This window comes from Ambystoma mexicanum, chromosome 12 (assembly GCF_040938575.1).
Source record: "Ambystoma mexicanum isolate Mex_15411 chromosome 12, UKY_AmexF1_1, whole genome shotgun sequence".
Lineage (NCBI taxonomy): Eukaryota > Metazoa > Chordata > Amphibia > Caudata > Ambystomatidae > Ambystoma > Ambystoma mexicanum.
In genome coordinates this window covers 58,484,924-58,503,468 of record NC_090936.1, presented here as the reverse complement: position 1 = coordinate 58,503,468, position 18,545 = coordinate 58,484,924, and the positions used below count along the sequence as shown (strand labels likewise).

At 45.2% G+C, this 18,545-nt stretch overlaps 1 protein-coding gene across 5 annotated transcripts in view; it reads right to left on the bottom strand.

Annotated features, from left to right (window-relative positions):
• Window positions 1-18,545, bottom strand: part of CNTN1 (contactin 1) — a 1,316,193-nt gene that overhangs the window by 158,669 nt on the left and 1,138,979 nt on the right. For all 5 annotated transcript variants that reach the window (XM_069627984.1, XM_069627985.1, XM_069627983.1 and 2 more), the window contains one exon: window positions 7,536-7,770. In XM_069627984.1, the coding sequence (XP_069484085.1) occupies window positions 7,536-7,770 (235 nt within the window). The remainder of the gene's footprint in view (window positions 1-7,535; window positions 7,771-18,545) is intronic.

The window sequence follows — 18,545 nt, the reverse complement described above, 5'->3', positions numbered from 1 at the left end:
CATATGTCCCACCAGCCATCACCCTATACAAAGACTAGTAGGGTTGTTAAAGCGTAATGCAGCTGACCCGTCAAAAGTGGACTGAGGTGGGCTGGGATAAGGGAGCCTGAGCCCCCGCGTGGCAGTAAATTTAGAGGGGAAATGTATTTTTCTGGTGGAAAAGAGGTTCCGTTCCCGTCCCTCACGAGGGACGCCCATACAGGATGGAGGAAAGGGGACTATGAACTAGGAGTACGTTAGTCACTTAAGTGAGTAGCACTTAATTATTAATCCATTTCTTTTTCCCTCCATAACCACATCTCGCCTTTATACTCCTCCGATGGTTCTTTCTCCCTCCATAACCACCTCTCGCCTTTATACTCCTCCGATGGCTCTGCAATGACCCTCAGAACACCACCCTCTTACTTTCCAAATCAATAGTATTTAGATCACTCCCACCTTCTCCCTCTATAATTTCTCTAACTTTGAGCAACACTGTTCTACTTCTTGCCTCTCACACCAGCTCTCCTGGTTCCCTAGTCTGATCTCCTGAGTCTCGTCTCCAGGTATCAGATTTCAGTGCTGTCTGGCTCCTGGACCTCTAAAGTCTTCTGTGTCTTGATAAGGCTCCCAATATCCCTCCAACCATCTCCAAACTGACTTCTGTCTAAATGTGTGCTTGTGTAGGGCTCTATTCCTGCCTTACAGGCTCTCTGCTGCGAAAGGAGATTCAGGTGTGTTAGCTGTGATGGTATTGGCAGATCGGACCTCCCTGAGCCCTCATGTGGGATTTGAGCCTGACCAATCCCCCCCGAAGGATGGTCCTCACTCTGGTTGTCACACTCTAACCCTGCCCCAGCTGTGCATTCCCTTAGCCTATCGGTTCTTGAATGTATGAGAGTGGAGGCCTTTTGCAATGGATGGCATCTCACTGTCGAGGTTCCCTTGATATTTATGATCTGCCAACTTTTCTTGCAGCAAGTTCCTCAAAAGGCTACTTTCCTCACAAAGAGTCCCGACAGGGAACTTTGCATGCATTTACTGCGCATGGAGGAAGTGGGCTGATCATGGTGGCGGGCTGCGACTGACAGGTAAAGATGGAGTTTGGGCAGGAGTAGGAGTGTATGATTGTGTGTGTGCATGTATGGGGGGTGAGTGTGTGTGTCTGGAGCGGGTTGGAGGACAGGAGTGGCAGCCGCTGAACAACCAGCTGGGTTTAGGGCGAGTAAACAGGCGTTGCAGGGGTGCCCCCATCATTGGGAACAGGAGGGGAATGGGCCATTGTAAGGGAAAGATGTTTCCCTGCATTGGCAAAATCAGCGTGGGCAACCAGGCTTTGATGAAATCGGCCTACGGGGAAGCAACATAGAACCCTCTCTTTCCCTGTGCAGATTAAGATGGGATTATTGCCACTATGCAAGTAAAACTGATTGTGCAGGCACTAATTGTATAGCAGGACCTCTGTCCCTCACCTCCCTTAAAGGAACAATAGTTACTTAGACCCCAGAGACCCCAGTTTCCACCGAAGCAAAAGCACTGTGCCCGGGCGTAAGACGGGGCGAGGTGAGGGTGAGCGGGGGATTCCTCCATACTACCCAAGGACCCGTGATCCGTTAGGTTAGGGAGGCACCCAGAACCCTTGATCAGCCCACTGGACATCCGCGGATCAAAACTGGGTACTTTTTCGCAAATATTCCGTTCAAGTTTGAATTTCTCATCTTTAAGGCTTTTCACCTAAACACACCTAACTATTTGGCTGACAAATCACAAAACCACTTGCTGGCTTCCAGTTAACTTGGAGTAAGTCTGTTGTGATAAACCTCAGGATGTCCTCACTGCTTCCAAAGGGGGAGCTCCTTCCCATGAGGCCATGGAGGTGAGGCACCCGATAGTCACCCTGGGGTTGGTACTTAGTGGGTGGATATAATGGGAGAGGAAACCCCCTGTGGGGCCAGTAATGACAATCACCCAAACCCTACACCTTTCCTTCACCACCACTCTCTCCACCGCTACTCTTCTGTCCCATACACTTCTGTAACATACCGGAAATAGGAGGGACTGAGACGAGGAAGAATAGGGGTAACCATCATGCAGATCAAAACCAGAAAGGACTGAGACGAGGAAGAGGCTCTGCTCTGCAGGGATTATTCAGAAGAACTGAACGGTCTAGATTCCAACTGCAGACCTTGATAGGAATGTTCAAATAACAAAACAAAAGTTCCTTTAACCAAATGAAAGTTTGTTAGGGTGATAATGATTCACCCCCGGGTCCACCTCTTCTGGAAGCTGACCCTTCTCAACTATAGTACACAGTTCAGATAGGGTGATGATTTCACCCCTGGGTCCCCCTCTTCTGGGCGCTGACCCTTCACATATCGTATTCCTTAATTTATATGTCAGTTCTTTTCTTACTTGGCGTTTGGATGATAGCTTCCCCCTGAATCTCCCTCGGTCGGGCTCAGACCCCTCTTGACTGTCAGTACTCGGGTGATGCTTCACCCTTGGATCTTCCTCGGCTGGGTTCACTCTTGCCGTTTCTTAACTTTTGCTTTCACTCTTCTCAATCTTGGGGTGACAATGTTTCAGCCTTGGATCCCCCTATGCCAGGCACCGATTCCTCTCAATTCTTAGCCTCCCCTCACTGGGCTTACTGTGGCTCTCGATCAGGGTGATAGTGGCTCATCCTTGGGTCCTTTCTTCTGGGCGCTGACCCCATTTTACTTTCAATGGTCTCCTTTATACACAGTTCAATGTTTCCGGGATTCACTTCCCTATCTTTCACAGTGCTTGTAGATCAAAGTCTTTCGATTATACAGGGATTTTGCTTGACCCTCTGTATGTCCACTTTGACCTATTTCGCTGGCCCTCCTTTGGCATTCTGGTACTTGTAGTTTCCTTCAGATGGGGTTCGAACCGGAGTCTCTTGAGTTTAGCACCCACGTGGTGCTTGTTTCCCTCTTACGCTGGTCTCCCCTTACTTTACAGTTCATTCATAGTCCATAGTCAGCTCATTAATCTTCGTACAGCTTCACACTTTCGCGATTCTCCCTCAACACAGCCCGGTTCTAATTGGTTCTCCCCTCGACTCACTGGCTGTGATTAACTGCTTGCATTTTCTCTCTATCTGGAGTTAAGGTCGGTACTGCGGGCGCGGGAGATTCCCTTGCTCCTGCTTATTGGCATAGGCTTGCCCCCTGTACCGTTGACATCTGCTTCAAGACACTTGTGCTATTGTTCGCAGTCTTAGGCTCTCTTCCTCGAAGGTTCTGCAAGTCTGGGACAAAAAGGGAAAGGTCACATCTCTCCTCGCCTCACTCTCGATTTATGCCACCTTTCTCCTTTAATTGAACTGCCACGCCTTCTTAGCCGTCTCGTTGTGCTGTTTGCTGTGCTCGCCTTGCTTGTCCTGTGCTCTCTGGCTCCACGCTTTATCCCTGTGTGGAAGGGAAAGGGCAGTGCGAGTCTGATAAATTGCCTGACCTTGCCTGACCCTTGTATCCTGGACCCCACACTGCTCCTTATCTCCACCACGGTTTACAGCTAAATGCGCTGTGGAGCATCCCTGGACCTCTTATCTGTTCAATGGGAAATGGACCCTGAGAGATCTACTGGTACTCCAGTTGGAGAGAACTATTGGCTAACTTGGAAGCTTTGTATCCAACTATCCACCCACCTTCAAGAGATTGCCATGCTGGTCCATGCAGATAACCTGGTCTACACGTTCTATGTAAACAGACAGGGTAGGAGCCAATCCCGATCTTTACTGATGGTGGCATGGAAGGTCCTAGATTGGGTAGATGTCAACCTCCTTTCTATCAGGAGCATAAATATCCCATTGGTTAAGAACATCAGGGGAGATGCCTGCAGCCATCAATTACCCTAATCACAGTTTGACTGGTCTGCAAAAGCTATGTAGCAGGTTTATGGAAACCCACAGGGGATCTGTGGGGATTTTATCCAGACTCTTCTACCTTGAGTATGGATGCGCTCCTCTCCAGTTTGCGAGGAGGGAGCAATTGTTGCAGATGCCCTCCAATTTCCTTGAAAACCCCTCTAAACATTTCCTCCCTACCCTCTGCCTCTCAAGATGCTCCTCCAAATCAAGATGAACTAGACCGTAGTATTCCTGTTTGCCACAGATAGCTTCAAAAACACTTTTTTCCAATTCTCCTCCTGCTCTTCTCAATCTGCATCAATCTTCATCAGATTTCCAAGCACCTCAGGTACTCACATCTTTCCTCTGTGATCCGCAGATGCTTATGATGAATGATCTGGCTCTTAAAAGTGGTGTAGGAATCGGGAGAGTGAGGGCAATCATTTGTCTCCTAAGCCCACCAGTGAAAGTCCTTCTTGAAAGGGTGTTTCCGTTTTCACCTGGACCTTCTCTCTTGCAACCCATACCAGGTCGGGCAGTTTGTACAGCAGGGGCACATGCTGGGCATGGTAGTGTCATCCCTCTGGGCTCAACCAGATATGATTTGGAACTTTACTCTTACCAGACCTGAGACGGTTGTCTCTCACTTTTTCCAAGAGGAACTGACAAAAAGACAACGGCCTCTTTGAGTAGATGAGTCAGGTCAACCAGCTCTCTGGCTTACCAATCATCTGTAGAGGTCTTCCCTGTGATTGCCCTGGAAGGTCCAGAAAAAAGCATTGTCCTTCTGCTGGGTGGCTTTCAAAGATGTTCATTCATTTCAAAATGAGTGCATTTGCAGGGCAACTCGATGGGCTTCTCTGAAGCCATTGCAAGCTGTATGTGGGGATGCCCAAGTACTCGTTCAACTCAGCTTTCCTCTCTCGTATACATCACGAAATAATGTACAGGATCGAATTACCTACTGTTAGATTCTACTCTCACTCTCCCCAGTTTTGTACTTTCACCCAACCTCCCCTGGTTGGAAATTGCTGTAGTTTAGTGCTGATGATTTATCAGACTCCTCTTATACTTCAATCCAGTGGAATGAGGAGCCCAGAGGCATTGCCCTAAAAAAAATGTGTTGTTGTGTTTTCAGCTGTGTGACGTCTCTGAGGCGAGACACCCCATAATTTAAGGACCGAAATGAGAAAGAGCAGGATTCAGTGTAATGGGAGTACGTTTAAGAAAACTAGGCATTCTTTAGTTTAAAGAGCAAGTGAAGTATATTTTTGCTGCATTGTACACGCTTCCCATACCCATAATCTTCGCTTTCATAATAAAATAGGGAGTGGGAAAAATTGAATGTAAAATATTTTCAGACATAAACCAATTGGAGGGCTTTTCTTTGGTGTAATGAAAATATTTTAAAAGGCCCAATGCTGTTCTGGATGGTGCAGCAGATTATTACTTCAATTTTATAAAATAAAATGTTTGGTGTGTCTTTTTAATTAGCACCCGGGAGGTGACTTAATGACACCTTTCCAGCCAATAAGGAAACTCGAAGGCAGGCTTTACCCCATGATATAGCATGCGTTCCACGCCTCCTGACCTGAGCAGCAGAAGGCGGTCATCTTTCCTCCTGGGGTGAAAGCCTTTGCTCACCCATATCGGATTTCCACACACCCTCACCACTTTCCCCTCCCTCACCCACTCGCTCGTAGTCTCCTCTTGGCCACACCACGTGTCCTGCCCCTTCCCTTCCGCAGCAAAGGGCGTCATGGAAAAGGAGAATGGACTATGTGTAGTTTCTCCCTGCATCCAGGGTAGCTAAAGAGCAATTGTGCCATTCCTCAAATTAAATATAAAGCCATTAGCACCCTGGAAATCATGCCGGGTGCTTCGGGGAGGGAGGGCATTAAAGTTCAGGTAATGGTGCAGGGCACACTTTAACTTGGGCGCCAGGCCATTACCTGGCTGGTACCCGCCAACCCCCTTTGGTTGTTGTTTAAGTATCGCCAGCTATTCCTAGAGCAATTCCCAACACCAGGGGCCTATTCAGACCTTAGTGCCTTTGTGTCACATTCTTTGCCATTTTGGCTGTCATGTGAAGTGCTGCAGGCTTGTGTGGTTCCCAGAATGCTGTGCTTTCTTTTCTTTAAAATCAAGCCAAAATGTACCGACACTGATACACTTTAAGAAAGAATACACCGTATAACGTAGCCAAACATTTGATTCTGTAACACTGGTTTCATTAAGCACTGAGGCATTGCAAATCATGAAAATGAACTTAGTTTGCTTCTCCCAAATGATTCTTTTAAAATAGGGGCTTCAAGTGTGATCTCGGCCTGTCCTTGGTATGTAATCTCGCAACCGGACAGTACATCAAGTCAACATCAAAACACCGCATTATTCAAGAAGAAAATCATGAATCGTGTCCAAGGCAACGGGGGAATCGCACATGCAGACTTACTCAGGCTCATTTGATAGCTCAGGGACAACGCGTTCGCTTGAAAGCAAGACAATGCAGCAACACAGCTTCGAAACCACGCTTTTAAAATAACAATTATAATAATTATCAGTAGCAGTAAATAACTGAAAGGCAGGGCACATATGGATGAAATTACACAGGTGCACTTAGAGTTCAAAAAGCCAAATAAAATGTAACATACTTTTAAATTAGTTTTCTTCACTTTTCTACTTTTAACCAATATCTTGTGAGTAAAGGGGACAGCTTATGTGAAATCGCCCACACACCAAGTTTTGTTTTCGGTCATCTGCATATTTGTTTCGGGAACGTAAAGTGAGAGTTGTGCCACTACACAAATAATTAAGGAACCAGTAATATTGCATGTAATAGTCCCAAATTCTATATTGAAGTGACAGGGTGTATGATCTGTGTTTTTTTTCCTGTAGATTTCCCAGACCCAAGCCTATGTTTTTTTTTTACCTGACGACCCAAGCCTATGTTAATTGTTTTCAATTTAAGTCTAACTTTAAATGAGACTTTTGATTCCGAAAAGCACCCCGCTTAATGTGATGCACTTTCCGCATGCATGAACAGTAATCAACTAAAGTTGCAACATTAAAGCTCCATAGATACCAAGAGCTGCCATGTATTTTTCCCTCCTCCGATGGCCACCCTCCTTCAATAAACAACAGTCTGGGGGCTTGTGTTTGCATTAAGTCCCAGAATGCAAAATGCTTTTCCAAGGATGGCTTAAAGCATACATGCTAAGATTATCCTAGCCATTTCATTCAGGAGACACTAGTCCGGTCCAAGGTTAACTTTGCATTTAGGGATCTGAAGTCCTGGATTTCCCAATTATAAACACGTCTACCCTAAGAGCAGTGGGAGGATGATCAAAACATCTTATGGATAAAGGAATGCTGGGAAACAGAGTCTGCAAGGACTCTGCTAAAGGTATCAGAAAAAATAAAATATGCGGATATGTGAAGCAAATATGCCTAAAGGGCCAGAAGAGCCACCCAGAGAAGCAGATAAGAAATATCAGTAGTAAATATCACTATTGCATCACAGAAACGGAGCAATTCACTATCTGTCAGCAGATAAGGACCACCAACACCATGCATGGCCATTATATGTACTCGTGCCTACTAGAGATAGCATTCCCCTGTGGTTGTCACTGGCATGTCATATGACTTGACTGTTCCCTTCTCCTTCAGGGAGTCCTTCACTTACCGTCTTTTGCAGAATAAATCACTGCAGCAAGGCTGAATGGTCCATCGCCTTTGTTGTTGAAAGCTTTCACCTTGACCTGGAACTCCGTAGAAGGCGTCATCGTCTCATCTTTGTGGACATATCGGCCAAGCTCGTTGTTGGTGACGGTGACCTTCCTCCAGTCATTATCATTAAAGGGCTTGAAAGCAACCACGTAGCCAAAATTGTTGCCATAATAATACTCTCTTGGTAGTGGCTGCGGACACAATAGAAGGGATTGTACTGATGTGCATGAATAGCAAACGGTACAACCAATGGACATGCAAAGATGCAAAGGAAATTGGAAACAGGATGTTAATTCCTGCCCTAAGAATTACAGGAGCAAGAGGCACAAAATATTCCCTCTCAGCAACAGAAAATACCTGAGTATGTTTAATCTACAAATACGTTTTGTGTTCTCAAGGAAAGATTGTTGATGCAAGCAGCAATATAATCTTGATTCAAAACCACCTGTATTTTCTAATACCTGGCACACAGAGACACCCACACCTCCACACAGACACAAAGTGACGTAAAAGCAGACACACACTAAACTAGCACCAAAACACAGACACACACAGAAAAACACAGACACACGTAGAATGCATTGAGCTATCCTATTAGAATGATATTAAAGATAGTCTTGTGAAGTTTTACGCAGTATTTTGTTGTGATTCAGGACTTTCAAAAATAGTCATCTGAGTGAAATGTTTACATCAAGCTTTACCATGGCGGATTCCAGAATGCAAAAGCAACACAGCCCTCTTAGCAGCCATTATTGCTTTCCACCTTCTGTACCTCTGCTTTACAGGACCGACCGCTGTGAGGGTCTTAACAATGAGCCCGGTGCCGTTACCACCCAATCTGGCAGACCCGATCGAGTAAATATTGCTATTAGCAACCCAGGTTTCCAATCCGGAAACCAGGGGTGCTGACAGCAATGTATCTTGCATGAATGAACTAAGATGGCCACCGCACAGCTGAAAGACGGAGCCCCTCTTCCATTTCCATGGCGGCCCGGGAGGCTGAAGCAGTGTTTGAGCCGCCACCAAAAGAATAATGGGGTGTTGGGAGGGGAGGGAACGTGATCGTGGGAAGGGGAGGGTGAGGGTCAGATGGTGGGGGAGCAGCCATAAGTTTGCGTAGAACGCGGGCTTGGAACGTGGAATTCAGCTAGCGATCCAAGCAATCTGTTTGCTTGGCTCGCCTGTCCCAGATGCTAAGGCTGCATCACACTGCCAGTTACTTGTGGAGGGTGCCAGCTTCTATACTAAAGGTTTTTTACGGTCTGCCAGTGATGTGAAAGTCTCCACCAGCATCATGACTATGCAAGGAGATTTGCTCCTGACTCATCATATCATCCAATAACTCCTGATATTTTCAAAACAAACAAAGGCCCTCCGCCCCTGCCCACCTCTGCTTCTATGATTCCTGATACACTTGTCACTCAAATTCAATGTACCCTTCTTCGTTCTCTTGAATTTCAGCCCCCACCTGGACATCCTAAACGTCAACAGACATGTTCCCATCTCTGACTGACAATAACGTGTACAGTTATGGACGAGACTGAGAGGGCATCATGCTAGCGCCTGATGCTGAGTTGGGATGAAAGCGCAGCTCTGTCTTGCCTGCTCCTTTTCTAACATCAGTAGCACATTATGAGCGAGAAATATATTGTTATGGAAACATATAAGGCAGTGCATCCATTAGGTAATCAAGTAAAGGGATCGAGTATGGATTAGTTGCCAAATTAACATCCAACCAACAATTAAAAGTCCCTAACTCCAGCCCAGAATTCACCTCCAGGGGTCTGCAACCATTGGCTTTCCAGATGTTACTCCCTCCCTTTTGCCTAAGCTGGCTATGCCGAATGGGTGCTGTAGTCAAAAACATCTGGAGAGCCAAGGTTTGCAGACTCAAGTAAGCACCAAAAAGCAGAACATCAAAAATGCACTTTCTCTCCTACTACTCTTTCCAAAACAAAGACATTACACCAGCCTCTGTAAAACATTACAATGTACAGGATAATTCCCAAATTCCACATTGCTTTTTGTATGTGCAGATTTTCCAAATGAACAATGCTCATATAAACTCTTATCTGTGGCATGAGTTCAATGTATCCACAATTGTGCTGCAGTTTAGCATGTTTCCGCGTTAGGCATTCATGATTAATGCACCTATATGACAGTATATTTCTTATCAGTAGAGCTGCCAGCCACACTTGTCTTATGCTGGAAACACACCATAGAAAATGTACTTTCAAAGAATGTACAATACAATCAAACAGCAAAAAGTATACAAATAAATGCCAGGAGCACCCCCATTGTCAAAGAAGAGTATTTTCCTGGAAGCACTACATCACAGAAAAGACAAACGAAGCAAACACTGCAAGTGAAATCCTTCATCACACCGCACTGCACAACTTCCACAATCCCCTAAACGTAAGGTCAGTACAACAACCTCGCCTGCTTCTTTAAAGAAAAGAAAATCAGACAAGGCCTCATCCCTCACTCTTCTGCTTTCATCGTCTATCAAGCCACTCAGGGCACTATGCTTAGCGTATATTGAAAAAAGCAGAGTCAAGAGCTACCCCAATTCAGCTACGCATTTGGCGGTAGGTATGAAGAGCAGTAGGCTAGTTTAATACATACTGGTCACACAAAGGCTGGAGATTTTTTGGGAAAACAAATACATTTAATCATAACTTAAGACACATGTTTAAAATTCGTGGGTCCAAGTACACAAGGTTGGACCTTAAAAAGGTACATATATGCCTGGGTGGCGACATAGAAAGTTAAAATATTTACACTTCACATTTGAGTGAGGATTAGTAGCAGATATTTGTGCAAATTCATACACTACTTGCAAGTAGTAGTGTGAAATTGTTGTCGACACAAACAGGTTGCTGTTTCTAGTTCGGGGTATTTAGAGACCTTCAGTGAGAACTGGCGATTAGCAGATTCAAGGAAGGGTCCAAACTGTCATCAGGACGTGGTCATTTGATGACCAGACTGTGTGCCCGCCTAGAGAAGCGGAAGACAAGATGAAAGTGTATGTGTCAGGGGTGGGTGACCGCACAGTGGTAATCTGTGAAAATGGAACTGCATATCAAAGTCTACCTTTGAAATGTCGTTGCTGAACGTTCGAATTGGTGTGTTCAGCCAATTCAGAGTACTGGCCGGAAAGGCAATGGATCTGTCTAAGTCAGATATATGGAAGAGGGGTACCATAAGGTTACCTAAATTACCTAAGAGGGTATAATCTCACTTTATTAGTTGCAGGAAAGGTGTAGTATACTTGGCAATAATTGTCCATGTCCAGCGGAGATGGCTGGAACAATCACGTTGTAGGGGTCGGGACGTCTAGGTGGAAAAAGATATTAGATATCTTAATTGGGCATTATTAATAAGCTGGAAATTGTGGGCACAAGGGTGTTCGTGGTGCACCATGAATAGTACGTCAGGAGGAGTCGTTGATAGCATATGCTGGGCTATAAAGTACAAAGTGCATGGTGTGCGGGTATCCAGCTTATTAATAACGCCCACATAAGATATAAATGCTCACGTGTCTGGGTCATTCTCGTCATAGAGACAGCAGAAGACGAAACAAAAATTCAAAAAGAAAAACTCTGATTACTAGAAGAAAACATTAAAACTGAAAATATAATCCCAGACTTAAAAACCCAACTTGAAAAGATTGTAGAAGAAATAGCAACATTCCACAAGTTCACAATTGACAAAAAACTGGAAACTTCAAAATGACACAAAGAACTATAAGGAAGCAAGAATAAACCCTTACCTTGTACCAGGTTTTTACAACCAAGCCAATCAAAATATACTACAAAACAAACGCAATCCGCGTCAGCCACAAAAAAAGTTTGTGACCTTCTCCAATAGCTCAAACAGCAGTAACTCAAGCTCAACCAACTCAACACCATCCACTTCTAACCAAGGAGCTCAACAACAGTTTTTTCAAGGACAGGGACAAAGAGGCAGACCACGACAACAACGGAGACATCCATGAAAACTCGCCAATGGATGCCCCCGGGGAACCAAACTTGGTGATACCAATATTCAACCTAAGTGATCGCAACCTCTCGACTGATGAGATCAGCATCCTTAGCAAAGGCCGCAGCTTCATCCCCACTACACCAGCGGACAGATTCAAGACAGAGGTAGAACTTCGAACATTTTTGCAAACAATCAGACTCAAATACTTCTTCAGAGAAATCCCTGAAAAAGACCCTCCCAAATCAACAGGTTTAAGACCACCTTCTACTTTCACGCCACTGTCGCACATGGTGTGCCCGGAAATTTTGGCTTATGAAAACCGCATCCTCTTGGAAACGAACCAACTCTTTGACAAACACATAAAGTACCCTGACAACCTAAACCAAAAAGAACGTCTAGCACTAAAAAACCTCGAAAACAACCATGACTTCCTTATCAAACCCGCTGATAAAGGGGGAGGTATTGTGCTTTGGGGAAACAGTCTCTATGATACAGAAGTTCAGAAACATCTTTCCAATATGAAGTTCTACAGACAAATTCCCACTGATCCAACAACCAGACTACTAACAGAAATAGAAAGCCTCATGTGCCACGCTTGGCAAGAAGGGTGGATCGATGATGATGAGAAACTTTTCTTAGTGAACCACAGCCCAATACTCCCAGACTTTTACCTTTTACCAAAAATCTATAAGGACACAACAGTTCCACCGGGTAGACCCATAGTAGCCGGTATAGGATCAGTCCTTGAGCCCTTGTCAATTTACATCAACCATTTCCTACGACCATTCATCGGCCAGATGCGCTCATATGTCCAGGATACTACATCCACGATCAAGAAGTTAAATACACTACTTATAGATCAAGAAGACTGGCTAGTCAACCTGGACATCGAATCACTATACACTAGTATTCCACAGCGCGAATGCACTGTAGTGCTTGCCACTTACCTCGACAAAAGAACTATCCGGGAACCACCAACAGCTTTTTTACTTGAATGTATCCGCACTGCTCTCACTGAAAACGATTTAATCTTCGAAAAAACATTCTACCAACAGTGCCATGGTACCAGCATGGGGGCAACTTTCGCGCCAGATATAGCCAATCTTTTAATGGACCATTTTGAGACACAATCCGTATTTGACATCAACAATCAAGCTGCAGAAAGGACTCTGGATTTGCTATATCGACGACGTTCTGATGACATGGAAAGGTAATGAAACACAACTTCAGGAATTCTTCGCCTGGCTCAACACCCGAGACGCATGTATTAAGTTTACCATACAATATGACAAACTATCCATTCCTTTTTTGGACCTCACCATCTACAAGACAACCTCAAATACTTTGGCGACAACTCTATGCCGAAAACCTACCTCAGCAGTCTTGAAGGAAAAGGAAAACCTACCCTTTGGCCAGTTCCTTCGCCTAAGACGTAACTGTACCACAAGAGAATACTTCGATACCACCAGTCAAGATCTGTCAACCAGACTGAAAGCTAGAGGTTATCCAAGCCACGTGATCCGCAGAGCCCAAAAAAGAGCAAAAAACACTAGCAGAGAAACGTGTCTCACTCCAACTCCACGTGTTGTATGCAAGGACAAGATGACCTGTGTCACCACCTTTACGCCTCTACGTAACCAGTTAAAAAAAAAGTATCCTCCGACATTGGAACAGCCTACACACCAAATCTTTCAAACCTATAAACCTCTGTTTGCTTCGAAGCGAAGCAGGAACCTGAAAGATCACCTGGTCAACACCTACACTGAACCCACCACACCAACTAACCGACAACTGACGTTGTGGAATTTACCGCCAGTCAAAGGTCACTATAAGTGCGGATCCTGCTCAGTGTGCTGCTTAACAAAGGATATGAAATCCATCGATTTGAATGGCAAAACATGGACTTTTAATACTTTTTCCAACTGTAAAAGTAAATGGACAGTTTACGCCATTCAATGCCCATGCAAATTGCTATATATAGGTAAAAGCAAACGGGAAGTTAGACAGCGCATATGCGAGCACAGATTGTGCATTAAAAATGCCATATCAGATAAACCAATGGTGGCACACTTTCAAGAGAAGAAACACAGCCCCAGCGATATGTTTTGGTTCATTCTCCAAACAGCCAGGAATCCTTTCAGAGGGTGCGATAGAGATATAGCCCTTCAGAAGCTAGAACAACAATGGATTTTCCGTCTGAATTCAGTGAAACAAGGTCTAAATATTGCAATTGAATGGAACCTGTTTTTTAAATAGACCTCATACCACCCGTAACTGCTGTTATTTACCTCTTGTAAACAATACATTCCATACCTTTGTGACATCCTGTATAAATACTGCTTCTAACTATGTGTGATAATTTCTTTGTAAACTGTTCTCTCCAGATGTGGCTCATCAACTTGAAATGCACATCCATTGATGTATCCCAAATGCAATCCCTAGCACTAATCTAATGTACCTTCCCTTTTTCTAATGTGGCATGAAAGAACCTGCAATTCCCCTATGCAGCAATTGACACAGAAGCACATTTACGTGGCTCTGTACCCTTTTATAAGTATTCAAAGTAACAAAATGTAGCTACATCCGCCATTAGAAAAAGTCACAGCCATTTGTATGTACCCTGTGTGAAAATAACAAAAATATGTATAAAAAATAAGCATTTCTTTCTTTGAATTGCATTTTAATGTACTGTCAAGTATAACGCATCCGTGATATAATTGGTTTTCCAGCACTGTATAATCATCTGGGGTTCTTTCACTCTACAACCATCAGAATCCACAATATAGTGTTTCCTTAACAGTGCATGCGCACTGTTCTCTCTTTCAATGAAGCACCTCACTGCCCACAACAGTTCCATCCACGCATGCGCGCCCCATAAACTGATAGTGTTCACACACCTCGCGGCTATGAAATACGCACGTGCGATTAATTCCCCACTGTTCTGCAAGTCACTGAACAGCTCGCCGGTCCTGCAGATCGCTACAATCCCGTCAAATAGTTAACAAGAGGCCTCGGTCTCACCCATAGATAAACTTAGTATTTATCACTGGGCACCAATAGTTAATGATCTGTAGTGCTAAACACTCACGTGTTGTGTGATTTAATGTAATGTCCCACTAAGCACAACGTGCACTGGCCAGCGCACCATTCTGTTCTGGGCACTACCCAACCACCTGTCCTGAAATGATGCAATCCACCGCGCACTCGTTAGCTCCACTAGATGCTAACCAATAATCTAGTTTTTTACCGTCATGCTCTGTGCACCACTCAACCACCTTTAAATTAAAATACAATTTCATAAGGGAATAGTTTCTTACCTGTAACTCCATTTCTCCAGCATTGGTATCTTTCATGGATTCACATGCTTGAAATATTCCCCATCGTCAGACTGGGACCCCTCGGTACAGTTATAAAGCTGTTTTCCATAGGAAAAAACGTTGACACTTTTGTGTCCTATCTACGTCGTTTTGGGCTGCTTACGCATGCCCCAATAGGACGTAGCGGTATAAGTGCCCCGCCCCCGCGGCTCCCTTCAGATTTTAACCCCTCCAAAGTAGAATGGGGGTAATACAAACATATACATTGCATTCAGGGGAGGCCGGCGGGCACATGTGAATCCATGAAAGATACCAATGCTGGAGAAATGGAGTTACAGGTAAGAAACTATTCCCTTCTCCAGCATTGGATCTTTCATGGATTCACATGCTTAGAATAGATTGTATAGCAGTAATCCTGATATGGCGGTGTGACTGCAATCCAACATTATCCCAAGCATACATTCCTCCTTTTTTTTTTTAAAACAGCAACTACAGGTTAGTTTAAAACAACAACCACGACATAAATGACACAAACCACCATATGCATTGATGTATGTATGTATGTATGTATGTATGTATGTATGTATGTATGTATATATATATATATATATATATATATATATATATAGATATAGATAATAAGGTAATTTCCCTGAATAGGGCTTACCTCTCTGAAACAGATGGCGCAAGACTGCTCATCCCATCTTTACGTCATCCGCATGCTGCCGTTCGAGGAAATAATGGCGGGTAAATGTGTGTGGCACCGACCAGGATGCCGCTTGACAAATGTCCGTCAGCGGAATCCCTGCCCACAACGCCGGCGAAGACGAAGTTGATCTCGTGGAATGAGCTCTCGGACATCCTTCTAGCGTTTTCCCCGCCTTGGAGTGACAAAAAGCAATCGTCGACGAGACCCATCGAACTAGTCCTTGTTTTGAGATTGCCTTTCCTCTCGTCGACGGACCATAAGCTACGAACAGTTGTTGCGTAGTCCTGAATTGCTGAGTCCGCTGAAGATAACATTTTACAGCTCTCTTCACGTCCAAAGTATGGAGGGCTTTTCCCTCAGCCGATGAAGGAGTCGCGAAAAAGGTAGGTAGAACAATTGATGAATGTTTATGATAAATAGTAGGAACTTTCGGAAAAAAATGAGGGCTAGTCGCCAGAACTTCTTTGTCTTTAAAGAACCTCAAGTACGGCGGATCTATGCTTGTATCTCCGAGAGACGTCGTGCTGAAGTAATAGCTATCAGAAAAGCCAACTTCCACGATAAGAACTTCATAGACGAGGAAGCCATTGGTTCAAAGGGGGCTTTCATTAGCCCCGCCAACACCAAGTTAAGACTCCAGGTCGCAGGAAAGCGTTTAATCGGTGGAAATATACGGAATAAATCTTCATGAAGTGCTTTATCAGCCTATCACTAAACAAGGGGGACGACTGTCTTCTCCGCGTGAATCTTGAAATGGCTGCTAGGTGTACTTTTATCGACGAAAAGATAACCCACTCTCCGCCAAATGCAGCAAATATGGTAGAAGCTGTTCTGGAGTTATATTCAGGGGCTGTAATCGCGGCTGATTTTGACACCACACGCAGAATCTCCTCCACTTGCATGCATACGAAGTGTTCGTGGACGGAGCTCGCGCGGCTTGCAGGATTCGACAGCAATCCGACGAAATACTCAGGGTACCAAACTCCGAGAAGTCAGGAGCCAAGCTGTGAGGTTGAGACTGTCCGGGTCGTGATGCCACACTGTTCCCTTGTCCCGGGACAGGAGGTTCGGGACTTTCCGAAATGTTATCGGCCGCGCTATTGACAGCTGTAGCAGGTCGGAGAACCCTGCTTTTCTCAGCCAATTAGGAGCAAGGATCACTCGACACCTGTATCTGTGAATCCATTGCAGGGTCCTCCGAATGAGAGGAAACAGGGGAAAGGTGTACAGAAACTTGTCCGTCCACGGGAAGGAGAACGCTTCCCCCAGCGAACCTATCTGTGGCCACCTGCTGGCGTGCAGTTCACATTTTCTGTTCTCCTTTGTTGCAAAGAGATCCAGAGGAGGATGTCCCCACTTTCTGAAAATCTCAGACAACTGAAGGTTGTCCAGTTCCCATTCGTGTATTTGGTACATTTCCCTGCTGAGGGAATCCGCTTGCTCGTTCTTTACTCCCGGATGATGGTGGGCTACGATGGTTATATTGTGTTGTAGAGCCCACTGCCAAACTTTCTGAGCCTCGGTGGAAAGGGATCTGGAGCGAGTACCTCCCTGTTTTCTCAAGTAAAACATTGTTGTCGTATTGTCTGTTAATATTCTCACTACCGAGCCCTTTATGTGCGGTAGAAAGGCTTTCAGGGCCCAACGCACTGCCCTCAACTCCAGTATGTTGATATGCAGGAGCGATTCCTTCGGTGACCACCAACCTTGCGTTTGGAGAGTACCCATATGTGCTCGCCATCCAGTCATTGATGCGTCCGTCACTATGGTTACGTGGAACTCCGGTTCTTGCAGGGGTACTCCCCTGGATAGATTCTGGAAGCCTTGCCACCATCGAAGAGCTCGCAGGAGCTCGTCGTCGACAATCAGTTTGTCCGACCAAAGTCTCTGGGTCTGGGTCCATCGGTCCGCCAGGAACTCTTGAACTGGCCTCATGAAAAGGCGCCAGTTGTTCACCAAAGGGATACACGACGCCATTGCGCCCAGTATCGACATATATCTCCTCACCGACACTTTGGTGTTGACCTTCCATTGTTTTGCCAGCTGGTTGAGTCTGTGGATTCTGTCCACGGACGGTCTTACCAATCCTGACTGAGTTTCGAACTGTGCACTCAAGAACACCAAGCTTCTCGACGGAGTCAACGAGGACTTCTCGAAGTTTACTGAAGAAGCACTGTGAACTGGTAGTGAGTCCGCCCGACCATAAACCTTAGGAACTTTCTGTGCCGTCGACGCACTGGTATGTGAAAGTACGCGCCCTAAAGGTCCAGCGACGCCAGAAAATCCCCTTGTTGAATGGATCGGATCACTTCCTGAAGTGTGAGCATTTTGAATTTGAGATTTTTTAACGTGTTGTTGAGGTCTCGAAGGTCTAGAATGGGACGCCATTTTCCGTTGGGCTTCTTCACTACGAAGTATCGGGAATACACACCCTGACCACTCTGCGACAAAGGTACCAATTCTATAGCCCCTTTTTGTAGCATAAGCACTACCTCTTGTTTTAACACGCTCAGGTGGGGTTGAGCCGAAACCGCTGGTGGAATGTGCGGGGGGTTGCTTTTGAATTGCAAGGAATGCCCGAACTTCACAGTGTCCAATACCCACTGGTCCGTGGTTATCTGTTCCCATTCGTCGACACAATGTGATACCCTGCCTCCCAGGACGTTCTGAAGTCATTGCTGGTCTTTAGATTGCTTATCTTTCGACGACGAGGAGTAACCTGTCCTCTTCCTAGAGGCTTGATAATCCCGACATCTTTTCGCGGTTTGAGAAGCCCGCCTGTAGCCCTGCGAGGAGTATGTCGGTCTATTGAAAGCCCGGTCCCTTGATGTTGAGAACCGGGAGTTTCCTGATGCTCCTCTAAAGGGGCAAAATGAACGAAAATGTCTTCCACTCTGGAGGGCACCAAGAGAACACGCCGTGCCAGAGTCCTCCTTCATGCCCTTTAAGGCCTCGT